We start from the raw sequence: 23,264 nt of genomic DNA, 5'->3' as shown, positions 1-23,264 counted from the left end.
CTGTTGGGATTTTGGGTGGAAATGCCACTAATCAAAGGGTGTAAGGTGCAGTGGTTCGTATTCTCACCTCACAGTGAAAATGTCATGGGTGCTGAGTTTGCATGTTCGCCCTGTGATGGACTGACAACCTGTCCAGAGTGTCTCCTGCCCTCCCCCATAGCCCTCCCACTGCGGAGACGAAAACAGTCCAGATGAATGTGCTTCAATATGTATTCCATTTATTTTATATAGATTTGTTGATTAAAATCACATTCTTGAGGGGCCTCATAGAGCACAAATCTTGCATGAGTCCAGATTAACAGAAAGTCAGTGTTGACACACCAGTAAAATCCACACACAGCTCCAGTATCAATGTGTGTGTGTTGGATTAAGCAAGTGAGAGAAAAAAGACAAATAATTTAAACTCTGATGAAGTTTCAACTTGAGCACACTGTTAAAGTCTGAGTTATGGCCCCTCTAAACACATGAGGTCAACTTTATGAATACATAAGACAAATTTACAACTATCTCACAAGATAGCTGAACGTCCACACCCCCCGGCCGAAACGTCACAGCAGGAGGATTTATGGAGACGATGCACTGAGCCTTCGTCGTCAGATGAATTCAGGCTTTCATCAGAACGGGTTTCATTTAGGAAAGCCTTTGGTGAAATAAGTGTTTCTAACATACAGTAACAGTTCAGTTTCCACATGAGACAAAGACAGAATCCCCTTCTTTGATGTCTTTCCGCTAAATTCCTGTGCCTCATGGAAAGGTGCTTGCTCATCTTGAGCGGACAGTTCCTGGGTCACAGGTTTCCCATTTATTCGGTCTTCTTGTGACACCGCTGCCATCCTGGAGCGGCAGAAAGCCTGATCTGGATCCACTCGTTACTATAATGTCCCATGTGGACTTCTGCAGTTTAAGGAAGATTAAACTAATAAAATAACTGTGTGCGATTTCCCTTCTCACAACAATATCTGAAACAATCATAATGACGGTAGCTCATCCTGCCTCTCATGTTTTCAGTGTTGCGCCGGTTGAGGGGCTCTGTGGACCTCAGGCAGGGAGATCGTGGTCTCGGTACGGCGGCAGGCTGCTCAGCGGGGCAAAGGGGGGTGGAGGAGACGCCAGGAGGGGCACCGAGGATGAGGCAGCCGTCTTTTCTCCGGGATCAATAAATCCTGGCGCTAACTGGAGGAGAGACACAAAGAAAGACGTTTTTCACTGGTCCTGTCAAGTCTGTGTAGATTACAAACTGCAATCACAGATGAAAAGACTCAGCTCAACATTGTTGACTATTTTTTTAAGTTCCTTGTTTGATTTGGAACGCAAGCATTTGTTATGTTTAACAAAAGAGACAAAAATACAGCTACAATGTCAGAATTACACACTCAAGTTTCGAGTTTAACACAGAAAGCAACAGGAAACTCATGATAGTTTTGCAGCCATGATCACCAGACTGAGGTCAGCTGCACTTCTGATGCAGTCAGTCAACGTTATTAGTTTTTCTCCATTTGGCTCATTTCCTGAAACAGAAATAACATTTTCAAAACTCTAAGATAATTTTGTCTTGGAGCTCAGCACAACAGCGTAATTCACTTGAACGAGCTCATATCTCTCCCAAAACGGTTCACTCATGTTTCAAAGCTGTAAATAAAGCTGGAGTTTCACAGCTCACTTCTTCACTGGTCACCCTCCTCACCCTCCTGATCGGGCCCCTGACCCTCACACCAACAGATTCATGTCTGGTATTGATGGAGTTGCACTATGTTCTTGACTGATTTTGACAGCTGAGCAGATGATTTTGCAGGTGTCGACTGAAATACAGCGAAATGATGCCGACGTGCTTTGGAGAGAACAACTGACGGAGGGCATCAAGATCGCTGAAAATACATCACTGCTGTTATTTACTTGTAAACAGAAGGAGCGAGGACCTCACAGAGAACCACAGCGGCTCGGATACTGTAAAAATGTTTACAGCGGATTATTCCTTAATGCTCGTTTGCCCAAAAAATTACCCAGCAATGTTTTGCCAACATAATCAAGTTGCATGTTAATAAATCTAAACAGAGTAGAGAAGTGAGACATTTGCAGCAATTTCAGCTAGAAAAAAAGCATTATGAAGCGCTGCAAATTATTTAACCAACTTTTACATTCTGCATTCCATTGAATATACAAACATCATATATTATTTTGCTATAAAGATAAATCAGCATCACTGTCTGTATTGAATGAAACGTTTATTGATTTCATCCATGCTTCGGGGGTTTGGAACATTATTCATTAAGAGTCCATTTGAAAGATGGTCTGCTCTGCGAGAATGCAGTGATGAACTAATGAAGTGTGTGAGGCTTCAAAGCAGCGGGGTGCAGACGTCCTTACCAGACACTCCTTTGTAAATGTGATTAAAGGACATTTGCTTTGATTTGAGGGAATTCAACCGCAAATAGTCTCAGATTACTTTAATAGAAAACATGCTTCTCTTTGGAGAAACACTGAATTTAATGTGACCTACTGTGAGAACTAAGTGGTTCGAAGTTCACTTCAGGTCATTCTCTTCAGGCTCCTCTCTTTCTTTTTCCCACAGACCTCTGACTGTGTTAAATGTACATTTCTCAAAGCCTGTTGTCCACCCTACCGTGAAGAGAGACTCAGGGTGGTCCAGATCAAACATTTTATATGGATTCGCATCATTAATCCAACAACAAACGGACTCTTTTTTCAGCGGATTAGGAACATCCATTTTCATAGAACAAAACAAAGTTCCCAAGTCATGCACAGCACTGACGAGGGCTGTGGAATACAGTGTTTCAATAGGACAAAGACAGCACTGCAAAAGGGTGTGGTGTGTGTTTATATGTGTGTTTGTGTGTGTGTGTAGCACTGACTGGGTGGAGCCGGTGTGCTTTGTATAAATTGGCGTCCATCAGCAGAGGGGCTGTTGGGGAAGATGCAGCGCTCTCAGAGAGGTCAGTCACAGGGCTGTTGCACCTCTAACACAAAGAAAACACACACACACACACACACACACACACACACACACACACACTGAAGATTAGATGCGAATCAGTCACAGACATAATCACTGATTTATTATCGGAGTAAAAACTAATGCCCCTCCCTTTGGGTGGTCTGTCTGAAATATGTTCAAGGTTAAATCCAAAACCTGTGTGAGGCTGCGTCTCCATAAACTTCACAGACTGTAAGTTTCTGTATACTTAACATAATATACTGGAGCCAGAGCGGAAAAGAGCGTCAGTAAAGTACATGATAGCATGAGTAAGAGACGAACAACAGCAAAGAACCACAGCTGCAGTTACAGGACACGTCTGGGATTTTCATAATTAATGTCCACACAAAAGAACCATTCTGTTTGACACCGTCAGGGTTATTTGCAGGCTCAATAATGCATAACATACACACAAAAATGGATGGATAATGTAAAGAAAGCTGAAAGTCATTCAATCCAACACCTTCAGCAACTTGCAGCTATCAGCGACTCATAAGGACAGCGATGTGTGTGTGAGCTGTGTTTTCATAAATGCCTCGGTCTCTGTGGAACGACACTGCACGGGAGCCAAAAACCTCTGTGTGGGAAATTTTAAAGAGTGTGATGGAATTAATAAAAACAAGAAAAAGAAGCCAGAAAGAGAAAACAATGCCTGTGATTAGATGGACAGTGTAAAGTCCATGGAGGATCACTGCTAGTAGCCACATTAACAAAGAGCTCAGTGGCCACAGAAGGATGAAGCTCCGCCAGATGGTGTTGTGTTCGGTCCTGGGAGACATTTAGTGTGCAGAGTACATGCTAAACATACTGCTCCACAGTAAAAACTATCCCAGTGGAAGGTAATTTTACACTCGCTCCTGTCTTCAACAACCTGAATACCACAAACGATAAAGCATCAGCAGTTTATATCCACTGAAAGATGCATTGTTGAAACGGTGCAGTGTTGTGTGCATCTCAACAATATGAAGCACCAATCTTTTCCTCCTCACAGGAGAAACAGTGAAGGAATGTTTCTGATAAACACTGCTGATGGACTCAGGCGAAGCAGCCAGAGACATCCCTGTTAACCCACGGCGGTCGGTACGGCTTAGATTACACTCCTCTGTCAACTGGACATCCTGTCTGTCCTGCATCTCCAGCACAGAGCGAGGAGGAAGTGAGTCCGAGGACAGCGCTGATGGATAACTGGGAGTCTTTATGAAAGCACCGAGCCTGAAAACACAGGCGGGACATTTCTGACCTTATGTTTCATTTTTGTGGGAAGCAATGAAAAAAATACCTGCGAGGCTTAAGAAAGAAAGAGGAGGGAGGCTGCGCTCAACTGTGTGGATATTTTTGACATTTAGGAGCGTCGAAAGAACAGATAACGCAATGACTGCAGCACAGGAAGGCAAGACAGCAAACCACAGGATTCTCTTTAACTTTCACCAATATTAGAGTCTAATGAAACGATAACTGTGCAAAAAAAGGAAAATTTGTGTTGAACAGGTCCAACCACTGTAGAGAGGTTTTGTTTGCCTGGAACACACGGTGTGGATTTGAAAATGTGTTGGTTTGTGTTTGTTCACTAAAAAAGTAAAGCAACGTTTAGAGGAACATGAACTTGGACAATGTTCACTCTGTTCCTCCAGGAAATGATTGGAACAGGCTCTTTCAAACTTTTTTCTGGTAGATTAAATCAAATTAGTAACATAATGAGATATAACTGCAGAATGTGAGGCCTTACATGTAACTGGGATGAAAGAAGATTTTATATTGTATTAGATTTGGGGTTTTTAAATATTACTGAAAAACTAATAAAAACATCAACCTAACCTTGGTTGCACTCAGTTTGGCTTCATTTCAACAAATTTCTCAGATTGGTCTGAATTGTGTTTCAGGAATACAGACTGACTCAGATCAGCCCACAGAACACATATATTATCGATGAGAAAATGTTTGATGTAAAACTGGAAAAAAAATAAGAATAAGACAGGTGCTGATATGCAAATATGACTACAAAATACGTATATTTTTCCTTTGCATGAATATTTGTATGAAAGAATGAAGATTCTGCTGAAATTAAACCATTCAATTATCAACTGAAATGTTTGTCACTGCTGTTGCAGTAAAAATCCCATCAGACATCTCCCTGATATCCTTCTGCTTTCTGTTCGACTCGTCTTCAGCTAGCTGATTGCTGACGCTGACCGACAGCTCAGTGACGCATGGCCATCTTTAAGTAAAGGAAGATAAAATATTGATCGTCTTTTTCCCCACTGTGAGACCAGCCCCATATATCTTCCCTGCAGAGTAAATAAAGCTACTTCAAAAGCAGTAGTATCAATCGGTGGAGTTTCTTCAAAGGATCAAATTGCTCTAACTCTGTTTATATGAACCTTCTTGCTCTCACTGTGCACCGCTTTGACTTCGCATCCAGGAGAAACCTTTGGCTGGCTGCCAGATTTCCTACATTTCCTACACATTGCTTTGGGTTTTATTACTGTGATGAGTTCCGAAAAAAGAATGCGTTTTTCATTTCTTTAGATTAAATATAAAATGTCCAGCCTGCGACGGGAGCTGCTGCTGTATGGCTTCCTGCCGGTAAGGTAAGGCTCGACCTGGAGCTGGACCGTGCTCACCGGGACTTTGATGCTGCCCAGCACGGCGGTGACCAGGATTCCCATGAAAAAGGCCACGAGGTTCAGACCGGACAGGATCCAGATTGAAACGTACAGAACGAAGACTTCGTCGCAGCTTTGCACTCCAACAAACTCGTAGTAGTTGCTGAGATAACCGCCGCTGCAGAACAAAACAGCATCATGCAGAAGTATCTCTCCAGTGCTCATCAGAATATTCAAGCAGATTATTCATTCATCAGTCTGATTTCTGTTTTTACCCTCAAAGACACAAAACGCAGCTTCATCTTACTTTGCACAGTCGTACAGATCGCAGCAGTAACAAGTCCCACTGCGCACCGTCAGGGTGCAGGACTCCTGCAGAGTCCAGCAGGACACCTGAAGAAGGAAAACAAACAGACGCCTTCAGAGATCCTGGTGCTTCATTTAACTATGATATCCAGTCAGACTAATCATGAGGACTTTATCTTCTCGTATTGAGCATGTTGGGAGTGTTGGGAGCATATTTACTTACAGAAGTGTAGAAATTCTCATACATGTAGCTGTTGCCGCTGCTGTAATGTTGACATCGTCCAGCTTTCAGTGGACGCATGTCCTAAGAAAAAGGAAAGAAACAACAACATCCAAAAAGCTCAGTAAAAAGTTTAATCTCACTGGCAGAGATCTACATATAATTACAGGGAATAAAAACAAGGAGAAAATATATCAAGCTTATATGCATATTGAAGAGATATGAACCGAAATGATCACAGTTTCAAACATTTTATTGAAAACTCATAAAAAGAATCCAACACAGCTGAGAGCGATTTGAACTCACAACAAAATATGTATGATGTGGTTTCTGATGCTTGAAAATAGAAGCAGATTTTTACTGTTAGCTATCATACAAAAACACAAATAAAACGGAAGAAGCTCGATTAAGTAGAAACAACACAAACACTGCCGATATTTTTACCTGTTGACAAAAAGATAAAACAATTTCCCTCAGACTGAAATACTCAGAATGAATGGATGAATGACTGAGTGCTGAAATGTCCTTGTTTCTTAAGAAATGATCCCTTTTCCATAAAGAACATTAAAAAAAAAGATTAAGGTGTTAGATCTGTTTCCTTGCATCGACAATGGAAGTGAACATTTTTTTGCTTTTAAACTTGTTGAAAGCTGTTTCTGGAGGATCTTTGTTTTCTAATTACAACATCAGTAACACTCGGCAGGACGCTCAACAAGCGGGCGCATCGAGCCAAATACAATATGACCTCAAATCTTTGTTGTTCAAACAACTTCAGCACTGAACGAAAACTGATGTTTTGAGCTCACAAGCATTCTGGCAGTGAAAAACTAATATGACGAGAGTTAGAACAAACACTTTCAATCGACAGAAATGAGAGACGGTATTCATGTAATATCGTGCCAACATAAGTACGCTGCCACTGAGAGCCTGCACCGATGGATCAAAGCCAACCAGCGCCATGTGAGTTTATTGTTTCACTGCCTCACGTTACCGTTTTCATCATTCGGCACAACCGTGCTCGCAGGAGCAGCAGGTCACTCACCAGGTTCAGGGCCGTACAGACACCGTCGATGAGCAGGCACAGGAAAGAGCAGATGACCCCCAAGCTGAGGAAGAACATGGCAGCTCTCAGCTGGAAGAAGGACACAGCATAACACAAATAAAAATGGATCCTCAGATATATTATAGAGGAAATAGCAGATAAAGAGAAAAAAGAAAGGCGTGGGATTTGATTGAAGCATTTGATCCTGGTCAGGTAACTTAAACAGTAGCAGACGACAATAAATTACAATTGTTCAGGATGTTCGGTCCACTTTAACTCAAAAAAACAAATGCTTTATCACTAATATTCAATATTATTGAACATACAGACTAGTTCCAGGAGTCCATCTTAGCTAAAATAAACATTTCTTAATTTATTAATCCTTTACTATTCCCCAGGGGGAACATTTCTTCATCGGTAGGCAGTCACACAGCGTGGCTCTCTGGGGGCCGAGCTGCTTTCAGTTCCTCAGTCAGAACCAAACATGCAGAATCTGCTTTTAGTTTTTAATTCTACAGAAATGTGGAACAAACTTCCAGAAACATTCCAGAAACTGGAGGCCTTCCTGTTCACTGCCTTTCACTGAACAAATCACTGTATCTTTGAGTCTTGTAGAGCACCTATACCTTCTAATGGTTTCAATAATGCTTTTATGTTTCCATTATCAGTTCTTTTTTTCACAGTTTATGTAAAGGACTTTGAATTCCATTGTTGATCAAATGTGTGAAACAAACCGAGGCGCCTTGCCTTTCAGTGTACGTCTCAAAAATGTTGCAAGAATATTTTCTGATGATTAAATTTGAGTAAAAGTGGCCTGGAGTTTGTGTGCATAATGTGGGACAGTTTCTGAAGAACTGCATGACATCCACAGAATTTCTAAGGCTGGTTATAACCTACAAATATTGTGCAACAGACGATTATAAAATCTTGACCACATAAACCTGGAGTCTCTCCTCTGTTCAGCAACAGTTTCATCATCAGACAACAAGTACACCGCACTCATCGACCGACGGATGAATGAAGATATGCCGAAGGATCAATTTCACTGTTTCTACAGCGCAGAAACTAAATAGAGAAGGGTTCGAGATGTATTTGAAACATCCACAACAACTACGACAATATTATAGAAAACAAAAGAGTTGTGTGAAGAAAGGGAACATCTGGAATACCCTGACATTTCTGTGTGTGTGTGTGAGTGTGTGTGTGTGTGTGTGTGTGTGTGTGGTGTGTGTGTGTGTGTGTGTGGTGTGTGTGTGTGAGTCTTTCTATTGACCCACACGGTGTGATTGTGACTGACCTTTGGAAAGGTTACATCACTTTTCAATCCAAGCTGCAGGAATCTGACCTGTTCCTGACATCTGAACGCTGGGTGCAGACCTGATGGCTTTCAGATTGCTTCAGCAGCAGCACACAGCCTTGTTTCTGAGAAATCTCATTCAATAATGACAATCTTCAGTCATCAGCCACTCTGCTTCTTTGTGCTCTTCCATGTACTCTTTTAGTTTGTTCCTGCAGTTATTCGGGATGGATACCAGAAGGAGGATTGTTGATTAACTTTAACTGATCTGATCTTTGTCTTTTACTTATTTCAACCTCACAAGGTCTGAATGGACATTTCTGAGGCTGGTGACTCATGAGGTTAATTTCCTGAACTGCGTTGAGGAGAGGAAGTTAACGTTTTAAATATTTCATTCTCAAGGAAACATTCTTGAAACGTCTAACTTCATGCCTTGAAGTGACTCATGTGCCCCTTCACTGAATTATACATTTATTAACATCATATAGGTTCTCACTGTTGTCATGATGGGTATTTATGGGTTTTTAAAGTATGAGCTGGGCGGTGCCAGAGAGCTTAAGGCTGTGACAGCAGAATAAATCTAGAGGTCGGGGGAATGACTTCTCCAAATTATCAATCATTTTATAAAAACGCACATTTGTGGATCTGCGGTGGAGTGATAAGCAACCACTGTCTGCAGCTGTCCGACAAGACAAGTGCAAGAAACACAAAAGAAAGACACTGTACCCTTCAGACTGTCACAGTGTGGAGTTGAGGTGTGTGAGTGTGCATGGAATCAGTGAGGGAGCAGATGTGTACATGAGCAGCTCTGCAACATGTGTTGCCTCTCTCTTGGCCAAAACACACTCTTTTTCTGGCAAGACAGAGCTGGGTGTGCTCAAGGAAAACATCCAAGGACATTATGAAAGCAGATTCGGATGTTAACCTGCCGGCCAACGAGGACTTTCTGAGGGGGAATTTGTTCCTATGTGGGTTTTCTAAAAGCTTCCTCCCACAATCCAGACAGTGTTTGTGAGGTTAAAAAGGTCTCGAAGTGTTAATGTGTGACTGTCTGGTGACCTGTGCAAGCAGCAATTCTGCCGATTAGATCTGAACCTAGTAACCTCTATTGGTCACGTGAAACTACTTATGCTCATGCTTTTTTTTTTCAGAATAATTAAAAAAAAGGAACACATTGCAACATATTCCAGACATCAAGCGGCAGGTCAGGAGCAAAGAGAGCGCAGGCTGTTAGAGGCCGCTGGGTTAAAGAGATACGGAGAAAGGAGGAGGATATACCAGCTGCCTGCGGTTTTCCTCCAGACGCAGTCCCAGGAGTCCCACGAAGGATCCGAGGGTGAGCTGCAGAGGACACCGTGTGATCAGATCAGATATGAAATGAAGAAGGATGGCTCATTTTCTTAACACAACAGGAGAAATTCAACACCTGCAGAGGATCCGTTCAGCCTTTTCAGGTTCTAAATCAGAAGGAAATCTGAGCATCTATAAATTTAGCAATATTAGTCAGATGTCTCAGCTTCTTCAGAAAAAAACCCTGCAAGATTATGTACCACTTTCCTGTATGCCAAGCGCAGGCATTACATATTTTCCTGAACATGGCACTGCCTCATACTTCCCTGAAATATAACTGCATTCCCACACATAATGACAAAAAAGACTTCTGTTGCACGCTCACTATGTGTTTCTTACCCCATCCGGAATGCTACACTTTGAATTGCTTTTAACCCAAAACGCAGCTTTATTGTTGATTTTATATCCACAGTAATGAAACAAAACCACTTTTTATGGAACAAAACTGCTTCAGTGGTGTGTTTCTCTTCCATCAGCGGTTTAACTGCAGTTCCCACCATTCAGCAGCGTTTCAGAAGCTTTGACTTTGTTTTTGGTCCTTTTTTAATTTATATTTGTGCTTCTGATTTCAGGCCTGTTGACACCAGATACTGCATAACGTTCATTTATTTGTTATATGGTTAGCCATCAAAATCAGGAGTTCTATTTTGAAATTGATCTGATTTTCAGATGGCGTGGGAACTTCCTGTCTAGTTTGATCTCCTCCACATGGCCTGACACGCCTTCCTTCAGAAACAGAAACGCTGCTTGTTGTTCATCCCTTTTCGTCAGCATGCATGCAGTCAGATTACCACTCAGCACAAGCACACACTTACAGAAAGCTTGACTGTTGCTGCTGTCGGTTATCTTGAAGAATTTCCACACAGTTAATATTTCTTCTGCTTTATTCCTTCACCTGCTCTGCTGAGAGGCAGTCAGTGGACGTTGGATATTGGGTTTGGCTATACGTTCATGAGTCTGAGCACAGGATTTGACTGCTTTTCACATTCTATATCGCCTCCTGGGGATGTTTGGAGGATCAATTTGACATCTCCTTGCAGGAGGTGCAAACTAAAAAAGCAAGCATTTCAAAAAATGCAATTAAACCAATCTCTTATCTCTCATTGCTGGAAAACTTACAATGACTCCCGAGGCGTAGCCGGTCACATGCAGGCTCTCCGTGCGGGTCGTGGTGTAGATTCCCAGCAGCACCAGCAGCAGGGACAGAGTCAACATGCCCAGCACCAGCCAAGACGCCCTCCTGACCCTCATCTTCAGCTCTGACACACACACAGGGGAAAATAAACCTTCCATCAAGCTACACGCTTCACTGCACACCACAGAAAACACAATAAACGGCTCCTATATCTGCTGGCTTGAAGCAGGAATCAAACCAGAGTTCAAATGTCAATTTAAACTCAACATAGTCTTATGCTCAGCTTGTTTTTATTGAATTTATGTTAATTGTATTATGAAAATGACAATACGAACCACATGTCTCCAATTTGCAAGGGTTAAATGTCATGAATTGCTTATATATCGATGTCAAAACACAGGGCCATAATTGTTTCACTGTGTATCTGATAAAGACTTTTTCCAAGAGCGATCTCCTTCAAAGAACAAAAATAAACAAATTACAGAAGAATACATGACGTTTGACACAAAGAAAGAAAAAAAATGACAAGTTGAAGTCAAGTATGGCTGACTCTTCAGGAAGTCAGCTGCTGCCAAACATTTCTGGGACAATGAAATTAGCATTTACCTAAATGCTTTTAGTTATAAGTCACCCAAGAAAGAATAAATTAATCCTGTTACATTACATTACTACATTTTAATTTTTTTTTTACAGTTTAATTATGAATTTTACATATGAGAATGAGCCTTGGGATGAAGCAGAAACAGAACCAAACGGTTCAATTTTACTCATGGATGTATTAACATTTCTGCAATAAATTAACAATAATGGTAAATCTCTTCATGCACAAGAAGAAAACATGACAGCTACTCCAAATTTTGCTTGTGTAGTTAATTTGTAGCTATTTCAAAAATAACCCCATACATCAGGAACCATATCTGATCTTACATATCATAATAGCCTTTAACCATATCCAAGAGGTCCCACACAAACAGAGCCACTGAAAACACATTAGACTATTTTTACTTTACAAACAAGGCAGTGGTGTTGTAGAAATGTTTGCTAAAATATTTACCTGACTGCATTGTGAAAAAGAAAATACTCATCATCAATAACTGAAGCAAAATAAAATTGCATTTACAGTAACTGTCATAAGATTGGATTGTATTAATGAACTTAAAAACCCTAAAATACAAACTTCTGTTTTTTTCAAAACATTTTTGTATTAAAATAAGAAAAAAAAACATCATGCGATCACAATGAAATTATGTAATATTAATAATATGTGATAGCAAACTGTGGACTGAACCTGTCATTCCTGTCCCAACTGCATGGGAATCAAACTCGCACCTCCATTTACACTTCCTTGAGGATAAAACAATAACCTTATAAAGTTGCTAAATTGCCTCAATTCGACTTCAGTTTCATTGTATTAATGTCATTCTCCTTCTTATATCATTATGATTATTATTACTAGTAGTAGAAGTAACAGTATGAATAGTTATAGTAATTCTTTTATTAAAACAGATTTTTGTAAAACAACAATGGAAACACCTTAACTTGTAAGCCCTGAATCCTAAAAAAGTATTAAACCACAAAAAAAAAACATTTGTTGCAGTTAAAGCCTTTCTTGTAGAGGGGTAAAAGACTGTTGTTATCATCTATAAGATGCAATAGTAACGTTACCTGTTTCTGGGTTTGCAGATGCTGGTTTGCTTCGACCCGCCGCTCCAGGAACCATCACAGTCATGACAGATAAAGTCCGCTGAGACACAGATGTAGAAATCTGCCCATCCACTGCGGGTTAGGAGTCTGTTCCAGACTCAAGCCCTTCTTGATGCTGATGCTCTGGTTTCAACTTTCACATTAGAGCGCAGCGCCTGGCCGTGCTGCGTTCAGGGACAATCGGAAATGTACCTTCAAAACCACATGTCAAATACCTGTTGAATATTTACCGAAGATGTAAAGAAAGAAAAATAACGAACCTGTAAATAAGTCACACCCTCATGTTGGACGTGTATGCTTGGTAGGAAGTGACCGTCATGATGATAAGAAGCCAACATCTCTGAATTCTTCCCAACACTCAGAGGTGTGCAGTTTGTCTTTATTGCAAATTTTTTAACCACTTATGCTTTAATTGAAAACATTCATTTGAGGAACGACAGGAAGACAAACAACACATATGCATGTGTGGAAAAAATGTGTCAACTTCTTGTGAGGTCGAGCTTTAGGAATTGGAAATCAAGCAACAACCATGCCAACGTTCATTCTTATGTATTTGATTGAAAAAATAATAATAATATTGTGCTTTCAAGCTCATTATTTAGAAAAAAAAAGTATCCATCCACAGCCATAAACCATTTTAAAGGAGTGCAAAGATAAGAGTCTGAATAATTACCTTACATTCTTCATTCTTTATCTGATGATTTAAAGTCTCCTCTGTCTCAGAATGGGCTGGAGCTCAGCTTCCCTCATGACTGATGAAATTCCTCAGAAATATGTTGGCAGTTTTAATAGTGATTCATGAAGAGAGAATGAGGAAAACATTAATTTTGTACGTATGTTGGATGTGCAATAGCTTTGTGGATGCACAAAACATGCAATGACCTGGACACACATATTGTTGCACAAAGAAGAAGTACAACATCTGAAGGTATACGTTACGTACACAACATCTTTAGACTATCTCTTGTCCATATGGGATGAGAAGTGCTGCTCATCTGTTTTTGTCGATTACTCAAAACTGTTTAGTTTGTTTGAGAACATGCAAACTCTACACAGAACGATTCCAAATGGTATTTGAACTCAGATTTACAGAAGCACTAACCACGGCACTGTGTTGAAAAGGATATATGGCTCAGTCAATGCATACAGGTAAATACACAGGTACGTCTCGAAAACAATGGAAAATATTGCCTTCGTGTGATTCCTTGACAATTATTTTAATTAAATTATCGTATATTTTAGAGTTATTTCTAAATATTGAAACATTTCCGGCCTCGTTTGAGTCATTTTTCTTAATAACTGTAACTTATAAATCATAAATATATAAAAAAAAAAATTAATATTACATAAGATCAGACTGTATTTAAAATTGATGGTCTCTGAACAGCAGCACCATCTGGTGTCAAGATGCAGTCATTACGCCTGAATGAGCTCGTTAGCTTTAGCATTAGCACGGCCGGTCCGTCGCGTCCATTTTGTTTAGCCGTGAGCTAACCTGCGCTGCTAGCGCCGCGTTAACACTACCGGTCTACCGGGTTCACCGAGCAGCAGAGATGGATGACGGCGACGAGCCGGGTTTAGTCCTCTCGCACAACACGTCGTCGGGCTCCAAGTCGGGCGGGGACAAGATGTTCTCCCTGAAGAAGTGGAACGCGGTGGCCATGTGGAGCTGGGACGTTGAGTGTGATACCTGTGCCATTTGCCGGGTGCAGGTGATGGGTGAGTCCGAGGAAGACAAGCTTTATCCGGCCAGCGCAGCCCCGGATACCGGCGGCTAATCGGAGGCTAACGTGGCTAACATGAACGCCAAGGCGCAGCAGTAGCGGCGGAATAACGCGTTTCTCTTCGTTTGCAGACGCTTGTCTTCGATGCCAGGCGGAAAATAAACAAGAGGATTGTGTTGGTAAGACATAATTTTATTAATAAAACGATCCAGCAGGTTTACCTAACACGTTCACAGTAGCTAGTTTATCACTGAATAAGACCTTATCGTTGCAGAGCTTTATCTTTCAGTGTTACTTTAATACTTTAGCTAAGTCAGACTAAAATCCAGTGATTTTAAAATGATAAAACTTATTCATGCCTCCATAAATGCTGCCTATGTCATCTCACGTTATTGTGTATTGGGATATTTAAAAATGAAAGCAGCACACAAGCCACTATTGAATAATCAAATGGATAATTTTGAACTGTAATCACTCCTCCCAACTAATTCTACTCAATCAAATAGACAACCTTACTAATGCATCTCTTGATAGGGTTTTAGATCGTTACAGTCTTATAAAAATGTCACACCTTGGCCTCTGGCAAAATTACACAGTACTTTGAGTATCCTGGATTTCATTGTGAGGGGAGTGGTGATCTGTACATTTCTACTGTCAGTGTTTTTTGCAGAATAGATCATCCAACTCATTCAGCCTGTTTTGACGATAAAATAAGTCACACGTTCCCTTTTAAGGACCTGCAGAATTAGACAGAAAATGCTGAAAATTCTGACCAAAAGGTGCTTTTGCAGTGGTAGCAGTTTGATCACGTGACTACAGTTGTGCTTCAAAATGCCCTGTCATTAGAAGGATGCGTTTTGGGTTGTTTGTAAGATGTGGGATGCAGACCTGAAGACTCAGGCATCATGTGGAGAAGAGCCTCACATCTCTGTGAAAATGTCTAGTTTTGGGTTTATCAATTAACCAGTTCCCTTCTGAATTACACGAATCAGTAAAAGGAGCTTATAGATAATATGAGGACATTTTTTCATAAGTCAGTGTTAACCAGAATTATATTGTTTAGTTGGAAAATGGGCTTTGGTACTTTATAAATCAGTCAAATTCCTGAAAGAGAAGGAAAAGAGGGTTTTGTTATGGCTCAGTGAAGCCATAAAGAGTCTCACTTCCTATTTTAAATGTGAGAAATTTGATGCCTGCAGTCCATGCAAGAAATCCTGTCCAGAAACCACGCAGCCCAATTTTCATGAAAAACCTCAGAAGTGAAGTGAAATGTTGGCTGATAAATCTGGAAAGTGTCAGCAGGACGGTCATTATTTTAAAGAGGGCAGAACGAGCCCCCAACTTCAGTTTCTTATAATTTTGTTGAATATCAGACTGAAACTTAAAAACATCCATCCGATCAGTCAGTAAGATTTGAAGCAGATTAAAAGATCAAATTGGTCCAGAGAAACCCAGCGTTTCCCTGAGGAGTGCTTCCTGTTTGACGTGACTGTGTGCGCTGTCTCCTGTCTTCCAGTTGTGTGGGGCGAGTGTAACCACTCCTTCCATAACTGCTGCATGTCGCTGTGGGTGAAGCAGAACAACCGCTGCCCGCTCTGCCAGCAGGACTGGGTGGTTCAGAGAATCGGCAAATAAGCCACGCCGTCCGGGTGGGCTTCACCTGCGTGCACCCGAAGGTGCTGACAGACTTTACAAGAAGATCTCCGTGGCCTCCTGCGTGGAGCCACCAACATCAGCTGCTGTCCTCCTCCTTCAGATTGCATGTTTTGCAGTGGTCCTGCTGTCAAAGGAAGGACGGTGGAGAAAATTGAAGCTGTGCGGACGTTTGCTCCTCGTCGACTGGCTGAAGCTGCCGCAGCTACTGAGACAAGAAGAGGTGGATGAAATGTGTTGCAGCTCCGTGTTGGTTTTCTGTTATTGTCTGTGATGCTTTCTGGCACATCTTCAATGTGTTACTGTCTTTTTAAAGAAATAAAGGTTTGTGACTAGTTGTACGATGTATGTTTCTATGAAGGCATTTGCATCACATCTTCACATGACAGGAAATCTAAAGAAAGCCTTGTTCAGGGTTTTTGTTTGTATATTGTTTTTATTTGAAGCCTAATTTTAAATCACTCTGAATCAGGCAGTTCAACATCTATGCTCCACATTCTAATAAGACTCTTATTGGGATTTTCTTTGACATCTGCTTTGTTCATCTGAACAAGCTCTGAGCAGGTGAAGTTAAGACCCCTTGGGGCTCCGGGTCGGAACCACTGACCTACGCAGCTGAAGGGGAGTAGACGACTCAGCCCTTAAGTCACCTCACGGCTCTAAGTACTTTGGCTGCCAAAGTGAACTACCTGGACGGCGGCCATGACAGCAGTACCGGCACTGGTGCGTGTGGACCCTGGACTCCTTCCAGCGTCCAGCTTAACCGTCCTGTTGACTGTGGCCTCTTCACCCAGTCATTAAATTCATCCAATACGTTGAGTCGAGATCAACATGATATGCGATATATCTGCCAAACTTATTTTTTATTTATTTACATGTTAAACATAAAATATTAAAATTTTTGATAGATTTCATGAATTTCAACCAAATTCTCATCAAAGAATCATGCCGTGGAATTACTGTTTGCTTTTAAAATGTATTTTTTGTGACGCAACAGAGAGAGTGGGTAAGACTGAGGGGAGTAATTGACTTAAGACTTTGAGGCTAATGACTCAAAGGTCATTGCGCCAACCTTCTTGAGCACTAGAAGGAAGTGACCAGTGTTCTCAAGTAAAATCCATGATGAGATGAAGGCTCCTGTTTGTATTCAGGCTTCTCGAACACTTACCATCACTCCAACATAATCTACTGATCCTAATCATTTGTCACTGAGTCTATAAAACCTGGAGGTGGTGAATGATGTCAGTTACAGTTTTGTTTTTACAAAGTGTGATGAGATACATTGAGCTACTCCACAAATTAATTTGTTGTTGCAGTGTTCAGATTCAGAAAGCACATAATGTTCTGCCATTGTAACCTCACCAAGCAGGTGTTGTTTACTTTCACTGGAACTTTAAATGCTATTAAAGGTATTATGTGTTGCATTTTTTTGAAGCACTTTCTCCTCTGAACACACTGAGCCTCATCAGGCTCACACACAGATCTCTGAGAGGGATCAACGGTCATCAGAAGTCACCAGTGAAGGTTAAACATCCTCTGTAATCTACTTTGAATATGAATATTATGATGATTACAGCGATAGGTGTTATTTTATTATGATTCTTATAATAGCATGGATACCAGTGTGTTTGGCCTCTGAGCTTTAACGAAGGACCTCACGTTCCCAGTTGATTTGGAAAAATTTTTAAGAAAATGTCCTGAAATATGTGTGATTTTGTGACTATTTGCTTATCGCTTAAGCCATCTATTGACAACAGTCTTTGTTTTTCTTTCCTCAATACTAGTTATAATCAAGCGGAACCTGTCAGGCCAGCATCTGCCGCCTCATTATGTTCACTTACTACCCACAGTCACTTTGCATCTTCTAAAAATAGACTACACTAAAGCCTCTTAAGTTCAAACTGCATAAGTTGCTTTCCCTGTGTGCCGTCTACGAATAAACGTGCAAAGACACTTAGCTGGCCACAAATCCCCCAAGCACAGCGGTGTTCTTCAGACTCAGGTAGGCGTGGCGCCGGAGGTGGAGGATGTCCGTGTCCGGCACGCCGTCGCCCAAGGCGTTCAGTTGTGCCTAAAACTCGCTGATGGCCGAACCGTAGGTTTTTTTTTACCAGCTGCCTGCCAGCATGACAAATGTCACAGCTGACCTGGTGGGATTGGACAACCTGGTGGCCAACACGGCCTACCTGAAGGCTCAGCAGATAGATCGCACCGAGCTGAGGAAACAGAGACTGACGCTGACGCTGCCCAGGCCGAAGAAGACCTCCGCTCTCCGGACGGCCGTGGGGAGGAAGTACGAGCCACTCTGCGAGCAGCAGCCGATTGGGAGGAAGCTGTTCCAGCAGTTTCTTCTGACCTCCAACCCAACGTACAGAGCTGCCTATGAGTTCTTGGAGGAGCTGAACGCCTGGAGCTTTGCTGAAGATGAAACCAAAGAAAAGGCCAAACAGGGGATCCTCACCAAGTTCTGTCAACCCGAGTCCAAGAGTTTCCTCTCCTACCTCACAGGAAGCGATGCAGAGACATGCAGGTGTTTATCAAGCACAAACTTTGATGAGGAGAATTTGGAGCAGATCGGAGAAGCCACCAGGGAGTTTCTGAAGGGGAAACCCTTCCTGGAGTACCTGAGCAGCCCCTTCTTTTACAGGTTTCTGCAGTGGAAGGAGTACGAGGCGCAGAAGATAACAGACCGATACTTTTATGAATTCAGGACTTTGGGGAAAGGTGGCTTTGGTGAGGTAGGTGCCACAAACCTCAGCACTTCACATGCAAACAGCTGGTTGGATTTATTTAAAACAATGAAGATAAACCCATTTTTCTTGAGTCAGATGGATCATCTTAGTCAGTTACATGATCAGTCTCAGACAAACATGCATTACTTTGCTTTAAAACTGCAATAAATACTAAACACACAACCACGAACAACGTCTATTAGGATATCATCCATTAAATGAAAAGGTGATGAAGTCTAACATGTGGCTCTGGCTGGCAGGTGTGTGCCGTGCAGGTGAAACACACCGGCCAGATGTACGCTTGCAAAAAGCTGGATAAGAGGAAACTGAAGAAGAAAGGAGGCGAGCGGCTGGCTCTGCTGGAGAAGCACATCCTGGAGAAAGTCAACAGCCTCTTCATCGTCAACCTGGCCTACGCTTACGACAGCAAAACTCACCTGTGCCTGGTCATGGACCTGATGACCGGCGGAGACCTCAAGTTCCACATCTACCATTTGGGAGAGCGGGGTCTCCGCATGGAGCGCGTGGTCTACTACACGGCTCAGATCACCACCGGCATCCTGCACCTGCACGCCATGGACATCGTGTACCGCGACATGAAGCCCGAGAACGTGCTGCTGGACGGGAAGGGGCAGTGCCGGCTGTCGGACCTGGGACTGGCCGTGGAGCTGCCGCAGGGCAAGATGATCTGCCAGAAGGTCAGTGAGGCAGCGTCAACATCCGAAGACAAGGGACACACATTATTATCATCTACAGCGGCATCTCAAAGAATCACAGTAGTAGAAAGTTCATCATTCCTCAGTTATTTCTGAGCTCAAAACATGTAAATGATAGAATTTTAACTGTCTTATCTTTGACTGAATCTGAAATATTTTCAATATTTTGAGATCCTTCATCATATATTTTGTGATTTGTAAGCTAAATTTATATTTAAAAAAAATCAATCTAAAAGTTGTGTGATAAATCTGAATTATACAGAAGTATAGTCTCAATGAAATAATGATAAAAAAATAACTTTCCTTTTCCATTCACTCTCATGGGTCAAACAAAATGACTGGATCGATTTCTTTAATTTCTGGCAACACAACAAGGTCACATTCCAACTCCTTCGAAATGCTTAATATTTGGTTAAATGAAACAGGTCAGATTGCCTCGTGACTTATGAGTAAACACTGAATATCATTGTGTTTCATTTCATACCGAGAACTCAAAGTAACAGTGTGATGAATTAAATAAGCTGCAGTCAGAAATGTGATTGGTCTTTGCAATTTTCTGCAAGCAGAATGTGAATTCTGAAGACAATTAAATAATTTCACTCAGCTTCAGCTCACAATAAAGAAAAACTTAGTTAACTTTATGTATTCCGTAAGTTGAGGACATTACGGAAAGTTTTTTTTTTTTTTTCCGCCCTCTTCACATATCTTCTGAACGAGCTGATCCTTGACCACCACAAGCAGCTTACCAGAAATAGATATGATGGTGCTAAGCCCCCTGCCAAGACCCGGTGAAGGAGCATAACTCTGTGTAACCTGTTGAATCTTGTTAAAAGGTGCTTCTGAAAGCTGCCCCGGCCGACCGACATGGCCTTGGTAGCATTAGCTGGAAAAACCTTTGCTTTACTAATGCCAGATATGACTTTCACGTGTCTGTCCAGGACGATGAACCCGCAGGCCAGAGAACTCAGCCGACGTGAGACTCACGCTGCACAATAGAGTCTCTTTTACCAGCTGACTGGCCTGATGGAGTGCTGAAGCAGCAGTATCAGCTCTATCAGAGTCTAATTGTTTCACTTTGGACAATGTTTTCTTGTGTCTGCCTTTAAGCCATAGTTTGATTTTCTGATTGTTGACAGAATTTCACAAAATAAATTAGATAAAATGGTTTAGAAGTAGACCATGATGTAGATTCCTTAAAGGAGTCTTTATTAAAAGCGTGAATGAGCACAGTCGCTGATTATGTTTGTTGAATCATGCATGCCTGATATAAAGCACATTTTGAGGGATGCTGGGATGAGAGCCTTCTTCAGTTCATTATAAAATGACAGTAAAGTTTGAGTTGAAGTAAGCTTAAGTATCCAAAATCATCCTGAAAGTGTCCTAATTGGTGACGTGCCAACTGATATCAATACTACCAATATCAGGGATGACTGTTTCTGGATTCATTCATATGTTTAGATGACAATAATTAAATTGAAGTTAAGGTAACACTTTACTTTAAGCACCCGGTATAGCACATTATAAGTAGTTATAAACACTCATACATGATAACAATGCTTCATAACTCATTATACAGAATAGGATTAGGGTTAGGATTAGGGTTAGGGTTAAGGTTAGGGTTAGGTCCTGGCATTGTGATCATCTATGAATGTTTATAACTATAGCTACACGTGTTATAATGGCATTATAATGCTTTATAAATGTACTTAGAATGTGTTATACAGGGGGGCTTTAAATAAAGTGTTACCGAAGTTAATATATTAAGATAAACTTCTTTTATCTCTAAATTTAAGTTTTTACTGTAAAGCTTGCATTTCCTGCTAGTTGTCTTTTTGCCTTGGTGTCTATTTAACCACTGTATTTTGGGAAAAGAAACAAACAAACCTTGACCTCCTTTCTCTTATGGCATACCTTCAAGCAGTAGGCTTTTCTACAAAGTATCAATGTTGTATTGAGGCGTTTGTAAATTGCAGAATCTTATGTCCAAAACCTTCTGTATCCGTCAGATTCCTTCATGTGTCTTCCCCTCTCTCCGTCCTCATGTCAGGCTGGCACCTCCGGCTACATGGCTCCTGAGATTCTGAAGCAGGAGCATTACCGGACCTCGGTGGACTGGTGGGCTCTGGGCTGCAGCATCTATGAGATGGTGGCCGGCCGACTGCCGTTCAAAGACTTCAGGGAGAAGGTGCAGAGCGACGAGGTGACCCGGCGCACCTTGGAGGACGAGTGCAAGTTCATGCACAAAAACTTCGACGCTCCCACCAAAGACATCGTCGGCCGCTTCCTGAAGAAGAGGGTTGGCATCCGTCTGGGGTGCCGGTGAGAATAAAACTTCATGCTGCTTTCAGACTTAGCGCAGCTTTCCATGTGTGGAACCTTACTTTTATTATTATCGTGACTCAAGAAATATGCTTCCCCAATTTCTAAAAGACTGAAAGAAGTCAACTCATAAAAGTCCTCAAGACACACTCTGTTTGTTGACAACTTGTTAAAAAAAAAGGTGAAAATACACAAGCATCTGTTTAATCTTTTAAAAAAATAGATTCATTCTTCATCTCATGAGCATGTATAATGTGTAACAAAGAGTCTTCAGAGGAAGTTTTGAGAGATTTGACCTGATAGCAAGGTCAGAAATCATCATTAATCTCACCAATGTTGTGTTTTTGACCTTTACAGCAATGACGACCCACGAAACCACGTGTTTTTCAAGAATATAAGCCTCCATCGGCTGGAGGCGGGGCTGGTGGAGCCCCCCTGGGTGCCAAAGCCGAACGTGGTCTACACTAAAGACACGGCCGAGTTCAGGGACAGTTCTGAAGTCAAAGACATTCAGCTCAATGCCAAAGATGAGAAATTCTTCAAGGAATTCAGCACGGGAGCGGTCTCCATCCAGTGGCAGAAGGAGATCATCGACACCGGAGTGTTTGACGAGCTTAATGTCCCCAAACTGGACGGACGCGACTGTGAGACCTCGTGGAAATCCAGGATGTGCATTGTTTTGTAAGCATTCGGCCAACATTTTCTTGAAAACAGTCCAGAAGCTGAAAGTATTATAAACATGTAAAGTGCCTGCTTGTAATACTGAGGTGAGAAACTTCAGAAGCCTTCTCAGAAACACTTTTTCACACCTACATACCTTCTTTTTCCCCTTCACCAGACTGTATGCTCATATGCTGGACCATCATTTTTAAAAGCCGTGATGCTAAATCAGTGCATGTTAGAAGTAATCACAGCAGAATGGATGAAAAAAAAAAAAAAAAAAGCATGCTGACAACAGCTTCTTTATGCTTCGTCTTGCGTTCCGTGTGAGACAACAGGTCCTGGTGGATTCATAGTTTCCATTACATCAGTCAGCTGCTTTGCAGACTGCAGTTTACACGAGTCGGTAAACACACTGCTGAATGAGTCCCACTGACCAGCAGCAGTCTTACTATCTGTGCATAAGCCTTAAAGACTCAGGTGTCACACGAATACCTCGAAGGCCTTCGATTCATCTTACAAGCAGAAGATGTCCCGCAGCCTCTGGCTGGTTCAAAGTCCCTCAGTTGCAGACATTCACCACTAAGTGCCGCCACACACTCACAGAGAGCATCCGGCCTCCTGGAGGCTCCTCATCATCCTCATTTACCCTGACTGTGCTGCTCCGGTATTTACAAGCTCTGCTGGACTCGCTTTAACAAGGGATGCAGGGAGACAAACTGTCGTACACACATAGTTTTCCACTTAGAAAAACATGTTAACATAGTTGTTTTTTGGCACTATCAATCCGGTGCCAGCCCGCTTTACGACC

General features: G+C 41.7%; 3 protein-coding genes across 3 annotated transcripts; 2 read left to right on the top strand and 1 right to left on the bottom strand.

Annotated features, from left to right (window-relative positions):
- Nucleotides 1–984: 984 nt before the first annotated feature.
- Nucleotides 985–12,715, bottom strand: LOC115400838 (transmembrane protein 255B-like). The gene is made up of 9 exons (XM_030108888.1): nucleotides 12,611–12,715; nucleotides 10,930–11,069; nucleotides 9,739–9,801; nucleotides 7,164–7,253; nucleotides 6,125–6,205; nucleotides 5,903–5,988; nucleotides 5,614–5,773; nucleotides 2,871–2,975; nucleotides 985–1,173 (listed from the first exon to the last, which is right to left on the bottom strand). Exons 1-9 carry the CDS (start codon nucleotides 12,672–12,674, stop codon nucleotides 1,039–1,041), a joined length of 924 nt encoding a protein of 307 aa, XP_029964748.1. The 5' UTR covers nucleotides 12,675–12,715; the 3' UTR covers nucleotides 985–1,038.
- A 1,401-nt stretch (nucleotides 12,716–14,116) lies between these two features.
- On the top strand, nucleotides 14,117–16,367 carry LOC115400835 (RING-box protein 2). The gene is made up of 3 exons (XM_030108887.1): nucleotides 14,117–14,368; nucleotides 14,505–14,552; nucleotides 15,890–16,367. Exons 1-3 carry the CDS (start codon nucleotides 14,203–14,205, stop codon nucleotides 16,006–16,008), a joined length of 333 nt encoding a protein of 110 aa, XP_029964747.1. The 5' UTR covers nucleotides 14,117–14,202; the 3' UTR covers nucleotides 16,009–16,367.
- Nucleotides 16,368–18,152: 1,785 nt separating this feature from the next.
- Nucleotides 18,153–22,478, top strand: LOC115400705 (rhodopsin kinase 2-like). Its single transcript, XM_030108716.1, has 4 exons — nucleotides 18,153–18,764; nucleotides 19,019–19,456; nucleotides 21,522–21,793; nucleotides 22,151–22,478. Exons 1-4 carry the CDS (start codon nucleotides 18,153–18,155, stop codon nucleotides 22,476–22,478), a joined length of 1,650 nt encoding a protein of 549 aa, XP_029964576.1.
- The last annotated feature ends 786 nt before the right edge of the window (nucleotides 22,479–23,264 follow it).

Source organism: Salarias fasciatus, chromosome 14, assembly GCF_902148845.1.
Source record: "Salarias fasciatus chromosome 14, fSalaFa1.1, whole genome shotgun sequence".
Lineage (NCBI taxonomy): Eukaryota > Metazoa > Chordata > Actinopteri > Blenniiformes > Blenniidae > Salarias > Salarias fasciatus.
This window is presented reverse-complemented; position numbering and strand designations above follow the sequence as displayed.